Below are 19,946 nucleotides of genomic sequence, written 5' to 3'. Positions count from 1 at the left end.
AGGGTGTGTTCTGTCATCCCTCCTTTTCATAATATTTATGGACTGGATTGATAGGCACAGCCAAGGCAGTGAGTGTGTCAGAATTGGAAGAAGAAGTAGCATTGGACGTCTGTTTTTTGCAGATGATCTAGTTCTGCTTAGCTCTTCCACAGATGACCTCCAGTGGATCCTGGTTAGGTTTGTAGCTGTTTGTGTAGAAGCCAGAATGAAGATCAGTGGCCAAAACTGAAACATTTTTGGTCTCAAGACAACCATCCCAGTGCACTATACATGTGAGTGGAGTCCCATGGTGGAGAAGTCTAAATACCGTGGGTCCATATTCACAAGTGATGGAAATTGGGACGTAGAGCTAGATACTCTGATTGGCTCAGCAAGCACAATATTGTGGGAGCTTGGTTGTTCAGTAGTATTGAAGTGGGAGTTAAGCCAGAAGGCAAAGCTGGCTGTCTTCAATACAGTCTATGTCCCCATCCTCACCTATGGTCATGAGAGTTGGGTAATGACCGAAAGAATGCAGACACGAATCTAAGCGGCTGAAATGAGGTTCCTTCGAGGGGTTGTGGGGCTGACAAGACTCGACAGAGTCAGAAGCTCTGCAATTCGGGGAAACCCTCAATAATCAACCGCTGCTTCTCCGTGTGTTGAGAGATCACAGTTACGTTGGTACGGGCACCTGGTCAGAATGCCACAAGAGAGGCTCCCCCAGCAGGCCCTCTTTGCCAAGCCAGAGAGTGGGAGGCCATGTGGAAGGCCAAGGACTCACTGGATAGATTATATCCAAAACCTTGGGTGGACATGTTTGGGAGTCCAACCAGAACACCTGAGCTTGGTGGCAGAGGATCATGACCATTAGAAGTTCCTGCCCCCACAACCCAATTAGGAAAGGTGGACCTTGAAAATGAATGAATAATTTTTTATAATTTATGGTATTAGATATAATTGTGTGCCAGAGAAGTGAAATGATCATTGCAAAAATTCATAATAATATTACAGAACACTGATCACAGTGCAAAAATGCACAATGATCATAGTGCGCTATTGGTAATCACAAATATGAAGACTTTTTTCTGGTTCATTATGTACAACAGATTCATTTAAAGGAAAATATGAGTAAATTGCCCTTAAGTAGGAGAGCTCTCAAATGGAGCAGTGATTTTTTTTCTTTTCAGGAATCATAAATGTTTTGTCAACAAGTACTCAAGTACTTCTTTCTTTCTTTTATATCAATCCTATACACATCAGAAGTTGCACAAACTATAACACGACAGTGCTGCATGTAGACAAGTGGTCATGAAGAGTGAAGAAATTTGTTAATGCGAACAACTGTGGGCCAGTCCATGGGAAGAACAGCATGAGAAAGGCTGTTTTCCAAAGAATAGCAGTGGATGAAATAAAAGAGGAGGATAAGTTGGTGTTTAGTAAGTCAGCACTTGAAACTAAATGATGTATAAATGTTGCCTACAACTGCTTATGAGTAGTTCAGAGTTACAGAGCCTAGAAAAAACAGGAATGAAGCAGAAAGAGGCTGTCTATGAGAAAAGGATAGGAATGAGTTTCTGAGATAGGAAGTCATTAACCCTGTCATGCATGAATTTTTATATTCATTTATAAAAAATTATAATGATGATACAGTACCATTTAATCCTACAGTATTACCATGAATTCATTAATTTTGCTAAATTTGTGCCCTGTATATGTTAAAAATGATGTCCTCATCTGAGAAGATTTAATAATATTTAATAAGGGCCTCAAATGAGGCCCTTATGCATGAGAGGGTTAGATGGATGGCTTTCTTCTAAATGCAACCACACCTTTTTAGAGAATTTTTGATGCACTACCCTTAATGCAAGTGCAGAGTTCTAAGGTTGGTTGAATTTTGGTTTTGCAGAATCGTGATTTGTAGAGGTCAGAAGTGGATCTTGTAGAGAAAAGACAAGCTTGTTTTGGAGGCTTAGGTGACTATGCATGTAATATGTTCATGTGCCAGGAGAAGCTAGAAATCAGTCAGCCCAAGAAGAGGAATCTGATCTTGACATGCAACAGAATATGTAGTTACATGCATTTCTAATGTGTTTTTTTTTAAAAAGTGATTATTAAATTCTTAAGATTACCAACAGTAATTATGCATGTTACAAAGAAAATAAATCAATTTTGTTACTGTCAACGTTAAATAAAAATATTTCAATCTGATGTGCTGTGAATGCAATTGTAGCAGACTTACCAGTTGCTTGATTAAAATTCATTTATTTACTGAAATAAGAACCTGCCATCAGAAATAGGCTAATAAATAATGTGGTATTCAATATCCACTTAATTTTGAAGAATTCATTTATTTAGTTGTCATTATAAGGAATGTCATTCACGAACAAAAAAACTAACAAATCATATTTAAAGAGGGAGAATGCATGAATTTCTTAGTCTTTTTTAAACTACCACCAAGGATAATACTACGATCAATAACCCATCTTTGTTAAAATGCACAACTGATACTATGGAGAAAATTAAGAGCAGTACCAAGTCTTTGTGAGAAGGTCAGTAGAATAGAAGAATGGCTAATACAAGGTTGGATGTCATGGAACTTAATATATATGACATGTCGAGCATAGCATATATTCTAATTAGCTTAAAATAGTAATGAGAAAAAGAGAGAGCTGTTTTCTAATATGGTATAATAAAATAAAGAGCTTAAGACAAAAAATTTGAAATAAAAATAATTACCTTTTTTGTTAAGGACTCTTCCTCTACTATTTGGAATAATACCAAATTTACTGTCAAATGGAATATCAGGGTCTATCTGTATGCTCCTATAGCCAATACTTCTTAAAATCTGAGTAATTAAAAAAAAAGAAGTAAATAACCTTTATTCATGTCAAATATTAATCCATTTTTGGAATTTTAAAAGAATCATTATTTCGTACATTTTTTATTTATTCTCTCTCTATATATACACATACACTATCTACCAATAATTGTCCGAACACTTCAGCAATTTACAATGGATACCAGCAGGTATTCGTTGTAACACCCTAACATCAAGTATGTTCACCTTTGGCTTTGACCACCTCCTATCCCCCCTTTGAGGAAGGCTTTCCACCAATGTGCAGCATACATCAGGTGGAATTTATCTCCATTCTCCATCAAAGCAGCACTGAGTTCAGCAACAAATCAAGGGTGTGCTGCTCTGGACCACAATCACTGCTCCAATTCATCCCACAGGTGTTCAATGGGGTTGAGGTCAGGACTCTGCGCAAGCCAGGACAATCGTTAAACACCCATTTCTTCATACCATTCCATAACAGCTATAGCTTTGTGGCATGGGGCATTGTCATCTTGATAATAATACAGGTCCGTTACATAAAAACTCAGAGTGTAGGCAACACAAGATTATCTAGAATATCAAGGTTCTGAGCTGCCTTCATGGAACCATGGACAACAACCAGTGGTCCCCCACACCATTACTCCTCCACCACCAAACTTTACTGTGGGTAAAACAGACTGTGGTAACAAGTGTTCACCAGGCTGCCTTCACATCCTGCCATCAGACTGGAAACAGGTGAACCTTAATTCATCACTCCAAAGTATTGTTTTTCACTGGTCACTTGTCCAGCTCACACTCTCTTTGCACCAGGCCAGATGAGCCACCTTGTTGATTGTTGTGATGTTCAGCTTGTGTGTCGCTGCTCTTCTGTGGAAACTCAGTAAATGAAGTTCTTTTCATACAGTATTAGTGCTCATCATGGTGTTACTGATGCTCTGGAGCTCATCACAGATGGTCTGTGCCAATTGTAGCCAGTTTTTGCATGCCACTCATTTTAACACCTTCCTGTCCCTGTCAGTCATTTTTGGCAGCCATCCTGGGTGTTTTCCTGCACTAGTATTGCCAGAACATCCCCATTTGTTGATCACATTACCAACTGTTGATTTTGGATGCTCCAGTTGAGCGACAATGGCATGTATGGACGTGCTGCCAATGTGACAGCCCACGATGACACCTTTCTCAAGGTCTGAGTTCATGTCATGTTGCCATACCACCTGTATTCAACTGCTATGATGAAATACTGCTTCCTACTATCTGTACACTGGTTTTTATGTTATTAACAAACTTGGAATGTTCCATAACTTCAAATAACAGGGGTGTCTGACAATTATTGTCAGATAGTGTATATGTATCAAAGGTGAGTTAGCTTGTGTGCCACTCGTTTTAACACCTATCCCAGAAACTCAGGTTTTTCATCTTACATACAAACAAATCGGCCCTTCAGAACACACGCAATTTATAGACAAAAAATACTAGTTGTGGTGGTGGATGGTGTTGATGGAGATGATTTGTAGTAGAGGTTCAGCATAGTAGTTGAGACAGTTGTAGGTGTCCTCCTGCGATGAGTCTTCGGACTTCTTGGAGGTGTCAGAAATAGTAATAATAATGATAATAATAATAATATATATCCTGATTTATGCTCACGCGTAGACCCACACTTGACTGTGCAGGTGTTTGAAACAGAAATCCTATGGAATAGGTTGGTTAATCCTTATTCCAGAAGTGTGTTATGTCTGTAGCATCTGTGTGTTCACGGGGCCAGTTTGCCTGTTTTGAGGGATGAAAAACCTTCCTGGAAACTCAGTTTCCAGGAAGGAAAGCCCTCATATGAGACTGACTGACTCACCATTTGGTTGAAAACACCTGATAAAGGTTCCTCATGTCATAGATGGGACTCAAACCCAGGTCTTTCCAACTAAAGGGCTTGTCTAAACCAACTGAGCTATGGAGGCTCTACACATACATATATATATATGAGTATGTTCAGAAAAGTTCTTAGCCTCAACCATAGATGGCAATGCTATCTGCAAGATTTTTTTTTCTAAGTTGGTACATCTATCATAAGCATCCATGTGAAGTCATCCTATGAAGTAGTTTTTTTTTTATACAGCTGTCTGAAGCAAAAGTGTTGTTTGTATCCTTTGATAAAATTGAGTATCGTGAGGTTATAAAATTCTTTGTAAAAGTAAGGTTTAACCCCAAAAGAAATTCATTCAAAGTTCATAAAAGTTTATGGGCAATCTTCTCCTTCATTTTCGACAATTAAGAAAAGGGCTGCCAAGTTTAAAAGTGGCAGTACCAGCCTTGAATATGATCCACATGAAGGACGTTCAAAAAGTGTAACAACACCTGAAATCATCGATCAAGTGCACAATTTTTTTTTTTTTATGTTGTGCCCATATATGAGAGGTTGGCTGGTCAACCTATAGTACGTTAGTACATATATGGGTGGTGGATTGGGAAAGGAGAAACTTGTTTACATTTGCTTTAAAAGCCTGTATGTTATATTCCTTGGGAAATACGTCAGGGGACAGACTATTCCACAGTAGCAGAGATGAAGGAGAAGGAAAAGAAACTTGTTCTGTGGGTTTCAAAGTGTACTGTGAAAGGATGTTGGATGGCAGCTGTACATGTTCCAATGGACTTAGTACAGAGTGGGGGAATTACTGATGCTGTTTCAGATGAACATTTCCCATGGAAATATTTATAGAATATACAAATTGCAGAGACCAAGTGCCTATGTGAAAGTGAAAGGAGCAAGTTGGTGAGACATGAGTCATTTACGTCTAATTGCTCTCCTCTGTATTGAGTCAAGCATTGTATTTTGAAGGAGCTATTAGGAGCCCCATTCCAAATGTGAGACCAGTATTCGATAGCTGGGCAGATTTGTGATTTGTATAATGTTAACAGCTGTTTAGAGATGAAGTAGCATCTTGAGTGAAAGAGAAAACTTAGTTTTTTGGAAGCTGAGGATGAAATGGTTGTGATGTGTTTATGCCAGGAGAGGCTTGATGTCAGGGTAATTCCAAGAAGAGAAATCTCATCTTGTCTGAGAATTTGAGTGTTATCAAAAACAATGCTGGAGGAAAATGATTATTTTTTGTGAGATGGTATTGGATGAACGGCGAGTCAAAGTGCATGAAATTGCTGAGACTATAGGCATTTCAAACAAATGTGTAGGATATATTTTGCATGAAGAATTGCAAACAAAAAAACTTTGCACAAGATGGGTGTCACGCTTGCTCACAGCAGATAAAAAAATGCACTCACATGAAAATCTCTGAACAGTGTTTGGAGCGTTTTAACAAGAATAAAACTGATTTTGTGTGTTCGATTTATTACTATGGATGAGACTTGGATTCACCATTACACACCAGAATCCAAACAGCAGTCAAAACAGTGGACAGAAGCCGGTTGTTCAGCACCAAAGAAGACAATTCAGTTCCATCAGCAGGAAAGGTCATGGCATAGGTGTTTTGGGATGTTAAAGGCATTTTGTTTATTAATTACCTTGAAAAGGGTAAAACAATAACTGGGGAATATTATTCTGATCTTTTAACCAGACCAGACAAAAAAATTCATGAGAAAAGACCCAGTTTGCAGAAGAAAAAAAATCATCTTTCACCAGGACAATGAACCTGCCCACAAAGGTGTTTTGGTAATGAGAAAATTAAGAGATCTGCACTATGAATTGTTGGAACATCCACCCTATTCCAGATTTGGCTTCCTCTGACTTCTATTTCTTCCCAGAACTAAAACTCTTCCTCGCCGGTCAGCATTTTTCTTCGAATCAAGAGGTGATTGCAGTCATAGAGGTGTATTTTGCAGATCTTACTGAGAATCACTACAGGGATGGGATAATGGTGCTGGAGCATCACTGGAATAAATGTATTAGTCTTAATGGAGCTTATGTTGAAAAATAAAAATAATTTTTAAATTATAAATTCGTTTTTTCATTGTTAGGCCGAGAACTTTTCAGAACACCCTTGTATATATATGAAACAACAAAATTAGTATCTATATATTTGTTACTAAAAACTTAGGTGGGTGGCCATATTTTAAAGAGGATAATGGAATGAAATAATTTATATAAACAAGAAAAATCATTTGTTATAAAATTTTTGACTAGGCATCTTAAGTATAAACTGAAATGGAATATAAGTGTAAGTGTGCCAGCCTGACAGGCCTAGTGGTAAACTTTCCTACTCTCTAACATAACAAAATAGGCTACAGGTTCAAATCTCACCATCTTTTTGTGACTGTCTTTAGGTGAGAGATGAAGTTCATCATCTGGTGTGAGAACACAACCTTGCTTGTTGGAGGCCTGAAGCAGTTTGAAAAAGTTCCATGTTTATTTGTATTTTTGTGAATTATATTTATTGTTTTCCTGTTGAAGCAGTTCTTTATAAAAGTTTTGCTTATTTAATTTGAGATTCATTTTTTAAAGCCTGCTCACTAGGACAAACTGTTAGAGATCTATTTTTGAGGAGCTAATGACTTCTAGTTTTTGTGTAGGATTTGTGGTATGAGTCTATGTGCATGTAGGTTCACAGTAAAGGTTATAGACAGCCTAAGGGAAGATGTGTAACAAGTGTATCCAGGAAAGGAAGTATGTTATGGTTTTCAATTTCAATGGTTTGCATTAAATGTATCTGTTGGTTGACTTAAGAAGGTGTTTGGCAACTATGGGGTCAAATAGAAAATACATCATCAGCATATCTGAGCCAGATTTTATGTTTGAGTTGCTTTGGCTCAAAATGTTCTTGTAGCTCAAAATGTTCCATATAAAAGTTGACTATGAGGAGGGGGAAAGAATCAGTGGGTGTACCTTCTTTTTGTTCTGGTTATTTTGCTACATGATGTCTTGTGAAAGGAGAACTAGAACTGTGTCAGGATTTGAACATTTATGAAAAGGGCAGTTATGTAAAAACTGACTAATACATGTTAATTGTTGATCATGACCTTCATTTTGATTATGAAGTGTTGTGCATTTTTTATACAGGAGGAATAATGGCCAACCAACTCCTTGAGTGTCAAGGCTAATTTTTTGGCTGAGTAATAATTTAATTACGGCTGTTGATTCCTTCAACTATCGGCCATTATAGCACTACAGCTGATAGTTGAATTATCAATTTAATATCCAATAAAAGTTAGTTAGTTAGTATTCTTTTTCTTCTTTGGTGCATCAATCTGAAGATTGGTAATTATAGTAGCACATCAGAACATCCTGTCTTGTGATCTCCTTTTTATCTCTTCATAACGTGTGTCAGCGGCCACATCGGTTTGGAAGCACCAGTTCTCGTTTGATCACTGAAGTTAAGCAAACCTGAACCCAGTTAGTACTTGGTACGGTGCCCATCTTGGAAACCTGGGTGCTGCTGGCATTATTTTTTTGGTCCAAAGGCGACTGACTAAGGTAGTTTCTGACCTCTGAAATGTCGAGTATGAGGAAAGATTGAAAAGATATAATTTGCAGAATCTAGTGGAGAGAAGGAAGAGGGGAGATATGATAGAGACCTCATCAAAATCATCATCATCAAATTCCTGCCATGTACCCTCAAGGGGTGTACAGGATATGACAGTACTACATGAAAAAATTACATCATTACTAACTTCCTATCTACAATTTTCCTCCAAATCAGTCTGTTACTTGTCAAGACTCCAACATTATCAGATCTTATATTTCTGTCGTCTTAGGCACTTTGTACCGTATCAATCCACCTATATCTTGGTCTTCCTCTGGGTCATTTTCCTGCCAACCTGGCAGAGAACACTTGTTTTGCTAATCTTTCCTCTCCCATTCTATTTAAGTGACCATACCATCTGAGATTAGCTCTGCTAACGCATTCCTGGATGCTGACAATGTCAAGTTCTTTCCTAGTATCCTCATTTTTAATATGATATTGCCATTGATGCCATCTGTTCACGCCTCTAATCTTTCTCAGGACTCTCATATCTGCGGTCTCTAGTCTTTGGTCAAGTGTTTTACTTCTGACCCAGCTCTCAGATCCATAAGTTAAAATTGGTTTGAACACAGTCTTGTATACAGCTAATTTAGTGTTCCGACTAATTTCTTTCTTATTCCATATGAATTTATTCAATTGACTTCCCACCATACCAGCTTTGCTGATTCTGTTGTCTATTTCTATATTTAGTTTACCATCTTCAGTAAAAATTGTGCCTAAGTAGCTGAAATGTTTTACTTGTTCCACAGGTTCTCCATTCACAACACAGTTGACATTTTCAATGATTCTGCCTATTTTCATTGTCTTTGTCTTTTTATTGCTGACCTTCATACCATATCTATTACAACAGCTATTCAATTTAGTCAGAGAATCTTGCAGACTTGTAGCGGATTTATTTAGAAGTATAACATCATCCGCATAAAGCAAAGAGCTGACATTAACATCTCCAATTTTGATATCAGGTTTAATACCACATTCCTTCATAATGTGATCCATATAGATAATGAATATAGATATGATCCATATAGATCCATATAGATACTGATAGAGACCTACAAGTTGGTAAGGGGTTGTTATAGGATCAATGGTGGAGAAGTTCTACAGAGAATAGTGGGAGATCAGGGGAGAACCAGAGGTCATCCCTGGAAACTGTATAAAGAGGGTGTGAGTAGGGGAGTGAGAGGCAGGTTTTTTTCGTGCAGAGTTGTGAATGATTGGAATGCCTTGCCTGAGAGTGTGGTGTCTGCAGGGAGTTTGAATGTGTTTAAGACCCGGTATGATGAGATGTGTGTGAGATAAAAGGACCTCCTAGATGAATCTTTGACTCCATGAGGTCTTGTTTAATAATAATAATAATAATAACTCATAGCACCAGTTAGCATCATTATGTTATTTATATATGAAATTCTTGGTCTGCCTCGTGGCCTCTTTCCTTCTACAGTCCCCTCCATTATTTCTGTAATCAGTCCCCCATGCCTCAAATGGTGTCCAATTAGGCTTTTTCTTCTCTTATTGATGTGTGACTGCTCTTCATGAACTATATTTAGAACTTCTTCATTACTTTTCCTTTCTGTTCAACTAATTTTCATCATCTTTCTCCATCACCAAAGTTCAAATGCCTCCAACTTTTTGATGTCTTGTTTTGTTATGGTCCAGGCCTCACAACCATATAATGCTATGCTCCACATGTATGTTTTCTAGATATTATCTCTAGATATATAGGAATAGTACTTTATCTTCCTTTAAACAAAACTTGATGTGAATAACACCATATTCTAACATAAAGATATGCATAAATTCAAGTGGAGTGAAGAAATAATAAAAAGTATTATTGACTATGCTATTGTTGATAGTGATATGTTCATATTAAGAGCATACAGGAGATCTGAAATTGGAAGTGAAATGTGGAACTCCACTAGTAACTCCTCCTCTGAGATATAGCTCCTCTATACACATTTCATAGGTATTAGAGAGCCAGTTTCTTATCCAATCAACCAACAGATTATCCAAACCCATTTACTGTATCTAAATTCTCTTTTTGACCAACTTTTCCAGTTCACTCCTAAGATACTGACTGGTCTAAAGTTGCTGCCACAGACTTACATCCTCCTTTATGCAAAGCAATTATTTTGTCCTGCTTCCACTCTCTTGGAACTATGCTGAAATTCATGTTGGAGATTTAATGGAATATTATCAGCACTGAGAAAGGATTAAAACTAATTTTAATACTTCCAATATTTTGTTTCTGTCACAGAGACATCTTCAGGGATTACAAAAATCTTTTTGCAACAACACACACACAAATACAATATAGTCGTGAGTGAAACTAAAGTCCTATCTAGGTGGTGCGCCCTCTATGGGCATTTGCAGGTGGCCTAGGATGTAAAGAGGGATCTCTAATAATTAATGTTTCCCAAATTTTGGGAAGTTTAATGCAATCGTATTTGTTTAAATTTGGTTGATTCCCAAGTGCACATACAGATTCAAAAAACAGTCTTTCTTTTTTGAATTTACTATGGTGGAGCATGGTGGATTTTTTCCTCTGAAAATCTCTGAAAAGTGTACAGAAGTCATTAAGTTAAGGTAGTTTCAGGCTGGGGAAGGTAAGTTATTAGGACAGATTGAAGGGGTGTTAATTGTAGACTGTGGTGGTAAATATGAGACAACAGTATGATAATCAACCATATAAATTATTGAGAAAAGCTTACCAGATATCACAGAGATTCTTCATAGGGTTGAAAAAATATGAATGAGAGATATATCATTGGAAATTACATAAAGGATATAAGGATTGGGAATTGTGGGCTGGAGAGTGGTAACTGAAATGTACTGTCAAAGAATGTTTCAAGTGCAAGGATGTGAATTAACTTAAGGTGTATCTCCCATAATGAGGCTTCTGATATGTGGAGCATAATAATAATAAAGGAGTTTATGGCTTGTATAATAAACTTTCTTTGCCTTACTCATTAACTTGATTGTGTTGACTTTAGGATTTTATTTTATTTTTTTGTGTATCCTGTGTTAAGTGACTGTCATACTATGTGTACAATTATCATGAAAAATAATAACAATACTGGACATGATCTAATGAGATGGTAGAAGGATTTTTCAGAGAGTGGAAGAAATATGCATGAAACAGCATTTTTAGAAATTATATAAAAGGTGTGAGGAGTAGATTTTTTGCATGTAAAATGGTGAGTAAAGGTTAATTAGTGGTAGGTAGATAGTGAATGAAATTGGTGCAATTGATAGTATTAATAATGGGTAATTACAGCCATACAGGTGACATAGATCAGTACTCTTGTTCAAAGCTGTTGTATAATCATCAAAGCTAAGTGAATCGTCCCTCAGTCTATAAACCGTCCGATGGTGCTTATTTGTTGTGTTAATCAGTTAGGTTGTTTGCAATTTTGGTTTGAACATAGTGATGATGTGTGACTAGTAACTGATGAGAAATTCATTTCTGTGAATACAAAATATCTAAAAAAAAAAGTACTTCAGTTTTTTGTAAGTATAATAACAGGAGATGTTTCAGAAAGAATAATGCTATTCCATATAAAATATGATAATTGAAGAATCATGATATAAGGATGTGGTGAAGAAGGGAATGATGAGTAGATTTTTCAGATGAAGAGTTGTTAGTGAGTAGAATGCATTGACTAAGTGTGTTGTGAGTGCAGATATTGTAAATAACTTCAAAGCTCATTATGATAGATATGTTGCTGGTTGAGTGGGACTCCCATGATGAGCCTGTTGAGTCCATAAAGGTTACCAAACAATAACAATAATAATGATTCCTTTACATCCTGATCAATCATACAAATATGGAGATGGTAACTCACTGTCAATGCATTCTGAGATTCTAAATTTGCTGTTATTTTTTTTTTTTATAAGTGATAGAAATACATGTATGAGATAACTTAAAAATAAATAAATAAATAAAATAAAATATACACTTACACACACACATACATGCATCTAAGTAAACAATTTTAGAAGAAAATAAAAATTATTATTATTATGTTTATAACTATAATCTTAACTTGTTTTCTTTATATAACGGTTTTAATAATGTGAGAATAAACTGTTTTCTTATCTTTGATCTAATAACTGATAACGCTACATGGAACATAATAAAAAGATAATTACCAGACCACATTCGATTGTTTCTATTTTTTCTGTAGCGACAGCAACACATTTTCCATTGTTTTCCTACAAATAAAATAGACATAATGGTCAAGGTATAGGATTTATATTTAAGTTCAATGAAATGGAACGATTAAGCAAGCAATGACCTGTAACGTGAAATTTTCTGATAAAACAAGTTAATTAATCCAAAAATCAAATACTTCAATGCATATCATTTGGTAATTCTTCATTCACCACTAAATCTTAACATATACATTAAATGTGGAAAGAATGTATGATAATCTTATTGCACAAGGGTGGTGCAAAGACTGAAGTATCTAAACTATCCCCCTTGCTGGATGTCCATGGGTTGCACTGCAGGGCAAACATGGCAGCAGAGTGTTGGATCCTACTGATGGTGGTCTTGAAGAAAGGGTGAGGTAGTAGTACTCAGGAGAAGTAGAGCAAAGAAAAAGAGGAAGACTGAAAAGGGCTAGCACTATCATTGTGAGGTTCCCTCCACCATGAAGAGGACCTCACAGTGATGGTGCCCCACATGGAGGGGAGTACTGGCCAGAAGAAAAAATACAATATATAGACATAGAATGCTACAGGAATAAGGATTATCCTCTCCCACTATTCGGCTGGATTTGGTTTGAATTGAACACCTGTTCAGTTATGTGTGGATCTAACATGAGTATAAATCAGGAAGAAGGGATTAATGAAAGGATTTAAGGATTTTTACTTTCATATACCATTATCCCATATCCCACACAGAAAATGAACACTACAGTTATTAGATTAGTTAGTGTTATTCAAAACAGGAAAAATTCCACGACTCTGTAATATAATATTCAGTAAATTTTTCTGAACTTAGAGAATTCAGTGAATAAAAGTTCTCTATTTTGTTAAGCAGAATACTGTCATAATTAAAAAAATTCTTACCTTTAGTTCATTGATATTTACAACTAGTCCACACACTTCATCTCCTGCCTGTGTAGATAACACTGAATTTGGATTCCGACAAAACATCATTTCAAATTTTCTTGATGCATTTTTTTGTTTCTCAAATATTTCACCCTTGATATTTCCATATGCAGTATCTATCATTAACTTCATTAAGCGCTTGCGAGGTCTTGGTAGTGCTAAATGGTATTAAATGAAGTACATCATAAAACAAAACAATTCTAAACATTTAGGTTTAGAATTAAAAATAAAATAAACATAACAAAACTTTTTTTATTGCTTAGAACAATATATCTGAGATGTGTACTCTGAACAGCCATTATCTTGATAAGTTTGTTTCAGTAAAAATGTTCAGATAAAATATATATTCGTTTTAAAATAATCACATCTGTAATTAAAAGAATGTATCATTCTTTTAATTACAGAAAGAGATTTTTTATTTCACAAAAAAAAAAAAAAAGATGAAAAGCGGAAGCATGTGATCCTGATAAAAGCATCTCATGCTCATTATTGTACTGCACTAGTCTTTTCTTATTTTTCAGTTTTGGAATCCATTTTTTTCATTCTATATAATCCTTGTTTGATTATTTTCAGTATTTTTTATCATGTTTTACATTGTTCTTATATTTTTTTTATTTCATTTCCAATTTATTTTCTAGCTTTCTCATTTTTACAAATTCTATATTGTCTGTGCTACTCCTGTGTGTCTATTTTTTTTTTTTATTAGCTCAAGTGTCCATGCAGTAAGAGTAAAAATTCCAGATGTTCTGTTTGCTAGTAAGGAATTTCATTAGTCCTTAGAAATTTCCAATATTTCCAAAAGTAACTTATATATTTCCAATATATAAGTTACTTTTCCTATTCTCTCAGATAAGTCTACTTTGAGTAATCTTTTAACTCTCTTTCTATTATTTTCTCAAACTTTTCTTTACAGTCTACTATATCTTCCAGGAGCTTTTTTGTAACTAGTTTCAATCTTTCTCTCCTGATGTTTATTTTTATCCTTGTCCTCAACTAGCACATGATCACTATCATAATTAAACTGAATAACAACAGACACATCTTAATTTCTTGCCAAGTATAATAAGATACATCATGTTTTATTTTTATTCATCATTCAAAATTTCATACCCAATTCCTAGCCCTCTGCAGATTCAATGTCACTCTGCTCTCGCTTCTTTGGTCCATGCCTTACACACCTATACCACCTTCTCCCTGTTGCTTCTTGCCTGCTTTACAATTAAAGTATTCCATTATCATTTTCCAATAGCATGCATTATCTCTCAGAGTTAAAGATATCTTCATAGAAATCATAATTTCTTCATCTAAATGACTACCAGCATGTGAATACATTCTACTGCATTCAAATCAAACTAGTTACTGATTTTCAAGCTAAGAATTATCATTCTCTTGGAGACTGGTTTAAATTCAAGGATGCTATTTTTCCATCTCCTCCCTGACCATGATCTCTTCAGCTAGATATAATATATACTTATTATTATAAGTATATATTATACTTATACAGAAAGTTCAAGTCTATTAATAATAATAATATTATCAGAGACCTCCAGTGAGTTAAGGACTCTCGAAGGAAGCCATCCACACTACCTATCATATCTTCTCTTAAGCTCATTTATATGGTATTCACCACTTCAATAAGCAAACTACTCCATTCAATAACTGTTCTTTGAGAGAAGAAAACTAACCTCTCACCCATTTCTTAACCAGATCCAAACTTATCTTCACAGATGTCACCTTGTCCTCTCCTCACTATTCATATAATGAAAAATTCCATTAATCGGTATTCAACAACGCCCTTAAAGAAGTTTATAGGCTTCCGTCACATCACTCCTCTTTTTCCTATCTACCATTGTCTGCAATCCACATACTCTCAATCTATCCTTGTAATTTACTTTCAAAATACTGATATCATTTTTATAACTATTCTTTGTACTCTTTCCACACTTTATCCCCTCCAAATCTACACGCAGTATCCATGTGCTGTCATATCACAGCCTTGTAAAGATGCAAAATGATTACCTTATCCTTACACATCAATGTTTGTTTGTTTCAACATCACTGTTATTTTCTGAGTTGTATCTGCAATTTTTACAATGTGACTCTTCTCAACTTCAATTTTCTATCCATCATGAATCTAAGATCCTGCCTCATCAGTTTATTCCAAGTATAATCCCATCAATGTAATATGCCATTGGAAACCATCATGACAAAGTGAACAGGTACACCTTTATACTTACTATTAATGGTCATTCTGAAAATGCAGCATATCAGTAGCATTCATGATTGTCTTGCTTATCTCTGAATCATCATCAGTGAACAACTGAAAATCTCCTGTCAGGTTCTTTCTGGTTTCACAAATGTATAGAATGAACAACAGTGGTACAAGAATTGATTTTTGGTAGAACAATAGCCACCTTAAATCTAGCAGATTCACATTCCTATATACCACTTTCTGATACCTGTCTGTCAGTCACCCACTTATCCAAGTCAATAGCTTACATTCCAATTCTAACTAACAGATAAGCTTAGATGTTGATGGTTATTCATGACTTAAGGTTCTTAAGGTTTTAACGGTATTAACAACATCAAACAATGTAATCAAAAGATGTTTAATTAATTGTTTATATTTTGCTGAATTTCAAATCAGCATCATCAGAGCACAACACACTTGTACACGTGACAGTGAGTAAGTAAAACAATAAAATTGCAGTATACAAAAGATCTAAAGTCCTATTTATGGCACCCGCTAATGTTGAAAAAAAAAAAAATCATTACAGCTATGTGGGAGTTGCTCTTAAGATGACAGTCTCCCAAATTTTTGGCAAATTAATGCAACCATACTTGTTCAGGTTAGGAGAATTCTTCAAAGCCATTGCTGACTCAAAAAATAATCTTTCAGATCTGTAACAACTCCTAAATAGCACATTTGTTTTCTTCCATCTAATCCTGTGTGAAGGAGTATCCAAAGTGTGGTCTGCCAGTCCTGACTTGGCATAGTAATAGTAGTGAATACATTTTTTATGTTCTTCAAGGCAGATGTTAACTGATCTTCCTGCTTGTCCATAGTAGGCCAAGTCACAGGGAACTTCATACACTCCTGGGTGTGCTAAAGGGTGAAGTTTATCCTTAGGTGAGCAGATCAGAGTTGTTAGTTTTACATGAGGTTTGAAAGTGGTGAGAAGGCCATGTTTCATCAGTACTTTGGCTATCTTTTCTGATGTACCTCTGACATAGGGAACAGAGATGGTCATGTTGTGTTCTTGTATTAGGGGAGGGAGGGAGGAGCAATGGGGCTGTGTAGTATTTTATCTATTTTGTAGGGATTGTAGCCATTGGCTAAGAATGTACAGCACAGATATTTGAGTTCTGTGGTCAGAGCTGTATCATTAGAACAAATGGCTCTGGCTCTGTGTGTGAGTGTTTTTAAAATGCCATACTGTTGGACTGGATGATGACATGATTGCTTATGTAGGTATCTTCCTCTGTTGGCTTTCTGTAAATGGAAAAAGATAGTGATCAATCTGAAAGGCTGGTGACTAATGTGTCACCCGCCTTTCAGATGGTTTACCAAGAAATGGTAAACAGTTATTAGATTCTTTTTCTACTGTGAAGTGGATTTTGGGGTGTTGACTGTTTAGGTAGGTGACAAATGCATCCAAAGTGTTTTGTCCATGGGGCCAAATGGCAAACATATCATCTACATAGCATAACTAAACTAGTGGCTTGTATGTAGCTGTGTTAAGTGTTTTCAAAGTGTTCCATGTAAAAGTTTGCTAAAGGGAGGGGGGGGGACCCATAGCAGTACCATTAATCTGTTTGTAGATTTTTCCTCCCCATGCAAAGTAACCTGCATGCATAGTAAATTTGAATAATTCAAAAATATCAGGGAGGAATTTAGACTTGATCAAATCCAGAGTGTCTATAAGTGGTACATTGGTAAATAAAGGGGTGACATCAAAACTAACCATTATGTCTGAAGTTTTTAGGAAACAATTTTTAACTAGTGTTTTGAAATGGACTGGATTTTTTACAAAAGTAGAGGAGTTGCCAGTAAGAGAGCAAGCGACTTGGCTAAGTGTTGGGCCAGTTTATATGTGGGACTATCTATGCTATCGACTATGGGGTGTAAGGGATTATTAGGTTGTGGATTTTTGGTAATCCATAAATATGGAGTAGTTTAACATGAATTGGTTTTATTTTTTTGATGATTTCTTTGGGCCAGGAAGTCACTTTTTTTTTAGTAATTTTTGGACTTTCATTCCTTGAGACATAGTGGGGTCCAGATCTATAATTTGGTACGTGGAACCGTCACATTGGAGATCTTGCATTTTTTTGTTATAATCTTCTTGACCCATGATAACTGGAGCATTTCTGTTCATCAAAAGCATCAAAAGTGCAGATGATTTGAGTGGAGCTTTCATACCATTTATAAAAAGGGGACTGCAGCAAATTTAAGTGAAAGAGAAATTGGTAATGAAAAATTTTGCATACACCTTACCATCTATATTATCAGCTAATCCTTGAAAGTCATGCTGATGCAACAATGGATAACACCAAGGAAGATTAATCATCTCCCTCAGTTCTGCAATGGTGCAAGCAATCTGTAGTGGTCCTCTTCTTCCAAGAACAACTACTTTACATATACGACTTTTTCTCAAAGCTTCTAAAGCAGGATGGGCAATATCAGTGGCCTAATAACAGAACATTACAAATTTTTAAATATTGTTTAACAATGAACAGCACATTAAAAATGAGCATTTATTTCATTAGCAATAACAGTATAATAAAATTTCATCTGCCTAAGGAAAGCTGAGGTGACCATAAACAATAGCTTTCTAGACCAGTCTATCTGCAGCTAACTTATTAGGATGTCTGTAAGAGTTCAATCTATTTATTATTACAGGCTACTCCAAGGAGTCCTTAGACTCATCGAGGAGAGCTCTAAACATTATGTCAACTATCCAACATTTGCACAGTATTATCTATCATACTTTGCTTTAAACTCATTCACAGTCATGGCACCCACAATAGACTCTGGCAACCTATTCCACACATTAACCACTCTCCAAGCAAAGAACTTAGTTCCAACACCCTTGCTAACTACACTCTTACTCAGTTTCCATGGATGGCCAATAGTTGAACACCAGGCAAGGATAAAGTTGATAATGTATATTTGATAGGTGGTATACAAATTATATCTGCAAAGGGTACTTGCTATTTATTCAGATGTTCCTTTAAGATATGGTATGCTGATCCTTTTACCATCAGATTGCAATCTTGAGGAGAGATCATCATCATCAAATTCCTGCCATGTACCCTCAAGGGGTGTACAGGATATGATAGTACTACATGAAAATTTTACATCATTACTAACTTCCTATCTACAATTTTCCTCCAAATCCGTTTGTTACTTATTAAGACTCCGATATTATCAGATTTTATATTTCTATCATCTAAGGCACTTTGTATCGTATCAATCCATCTATATCTTGGACTTCCTCTGGGTCATTTTCCTGCAAACCTGGCATAGAACACATGGTTTGCTAATCTTTCCTCGCCCATTTTGTTTAAGTGACCATACCACCTGAGGTTAGCTCTGCTAACGCTTTCCTGGATGCTGACAATGTCAAGTTCTTTCCAAACATCCTCGTTTTTAATATGATATTGCCATTGATGCCATCTGTTCATGGCTCTATTCTTTCTCAGGACTCTAATATTTGCATTAGCTAGTCTTTGGTTAAGTGTTTTACTTATGACCCAGCTCTCAGATCAATAAGTTAAAACTGGTTTGAACACTGTCTTGTATACAGCTAATTTAGTGTTCTGACTAATTTCTTTCTTATTCCATATGAATATATTCAATTGACTTCCTACTATACCAGCTTTGTTGATTCTGTTCTCTATTTCTATATTTAATTTACCATTTTCAGTACAAATCGTGCCTAAGTAGATGAAATGTTTTACTTGTTCCAAAGGTTCTCCATTCACAATGCAGTTGACATTTTCAACGATTCTGCCTAGTTTCATTGTCTTTGTCTTTTTATTTCTAACCTTCATACCATATCTATTACAACAGTTATTCAATTTAGTCAGGGAATCTTGCAAACTTGTAGCAGATTTATTTAGAAGTATAACATCGTCTGCATAAAGCAAAGAGCTGACATTAACATCTCAAATTTTGATATCAGGTTTAATACCACTTTCCTTCATAATATGATCCATATAGATAATGAATAACAGAGGGGATAATGTATATCCTTGTCTCACACCAGATTTAACATTAAACCATCTTCCTGTACTTCCTTTAATCCTAACTGCTGATTTAAAACTCAAATAAAGACTAAGTATTGCTTGATATAATGCCCCATTGACACCATATAACTGTAGCATATTGAATAGCTTCTCTCTTGGCACCTTGTCATATGCCTTTTCCAGATTGACAAAACTCTTAAATACAGATCTTTGTTATATTCCCATGCTTTCTCGACTATTTGTCGTAAAGTGAATATCTGATCCTGACAGCCTCTATTTGGCCTGAATCCAGCGTG

General features: G+C 35.8%; 1 protein-coding gene and 1 pseudogene across 7 annotated transcripts in view; one reads left to right on the top strand and one right to left on the bottom strand.

The window, feature by feature from the left end:
* The window catches only part of dare (NADPH:adrenodoxin oxidoreductase, mitochondrial), a 129,933-nt gene that overhangs the window by 35,875 nt on the left and 74,112 nt on the right, over positions 1–19,946 (bottom strand). For all 7 annotated transcript variants that reach the window (XM_090407578.1, XM_090407577.1, XM_090407575.1 and 4 more), the window contains 4 exons: positions 17,897–18,089; positions 13,357–13,556; positions 12,433–12,495; positions 2,719–2,827 (listed from right to left, as the gene is read on the bottom strand). In XM_090407578.1, the coding sequence (XP_090263704.1) occupies positions 2,719–2,827; positions 12,433–12,495; positions 13,357–13,556; positions 17,897–18,089 (565 nt within the window). The remainder of the gene's footprint in view (positions 1–2,718; positions 2,828–12,432; positions 12,496–13,356; positions 13,557–17,896; positions 18,090–19,946) is intronic.
* On the top strand, positions 8,084–8,202 carry LOC150097121 (5S ribosomal RNA; annotated as a pseudogene).

Source organism: Typopeltis vanoorti, chromosome 17 (assembly GCF_054136105.1).
Source record: "Typopeltis vanoorti isolate ZY-2024b chromosome 17, IOZ_Tvanoo_1.0, whole genome shotgun sequence".
In the NCBI taxonomy this organism is placed as follows: domain Eukaryota; kingdom Metazoa; phylum Arthropoda; class Arachnida; order Uropygi; family Thelyphonidae; genus Typopeltis; species Typopeltis vanoorti.
Note: the sequence above shows the minus strand (reverse complement) of the source record. Positions and strands in the feature narration are given on the sequence as shown.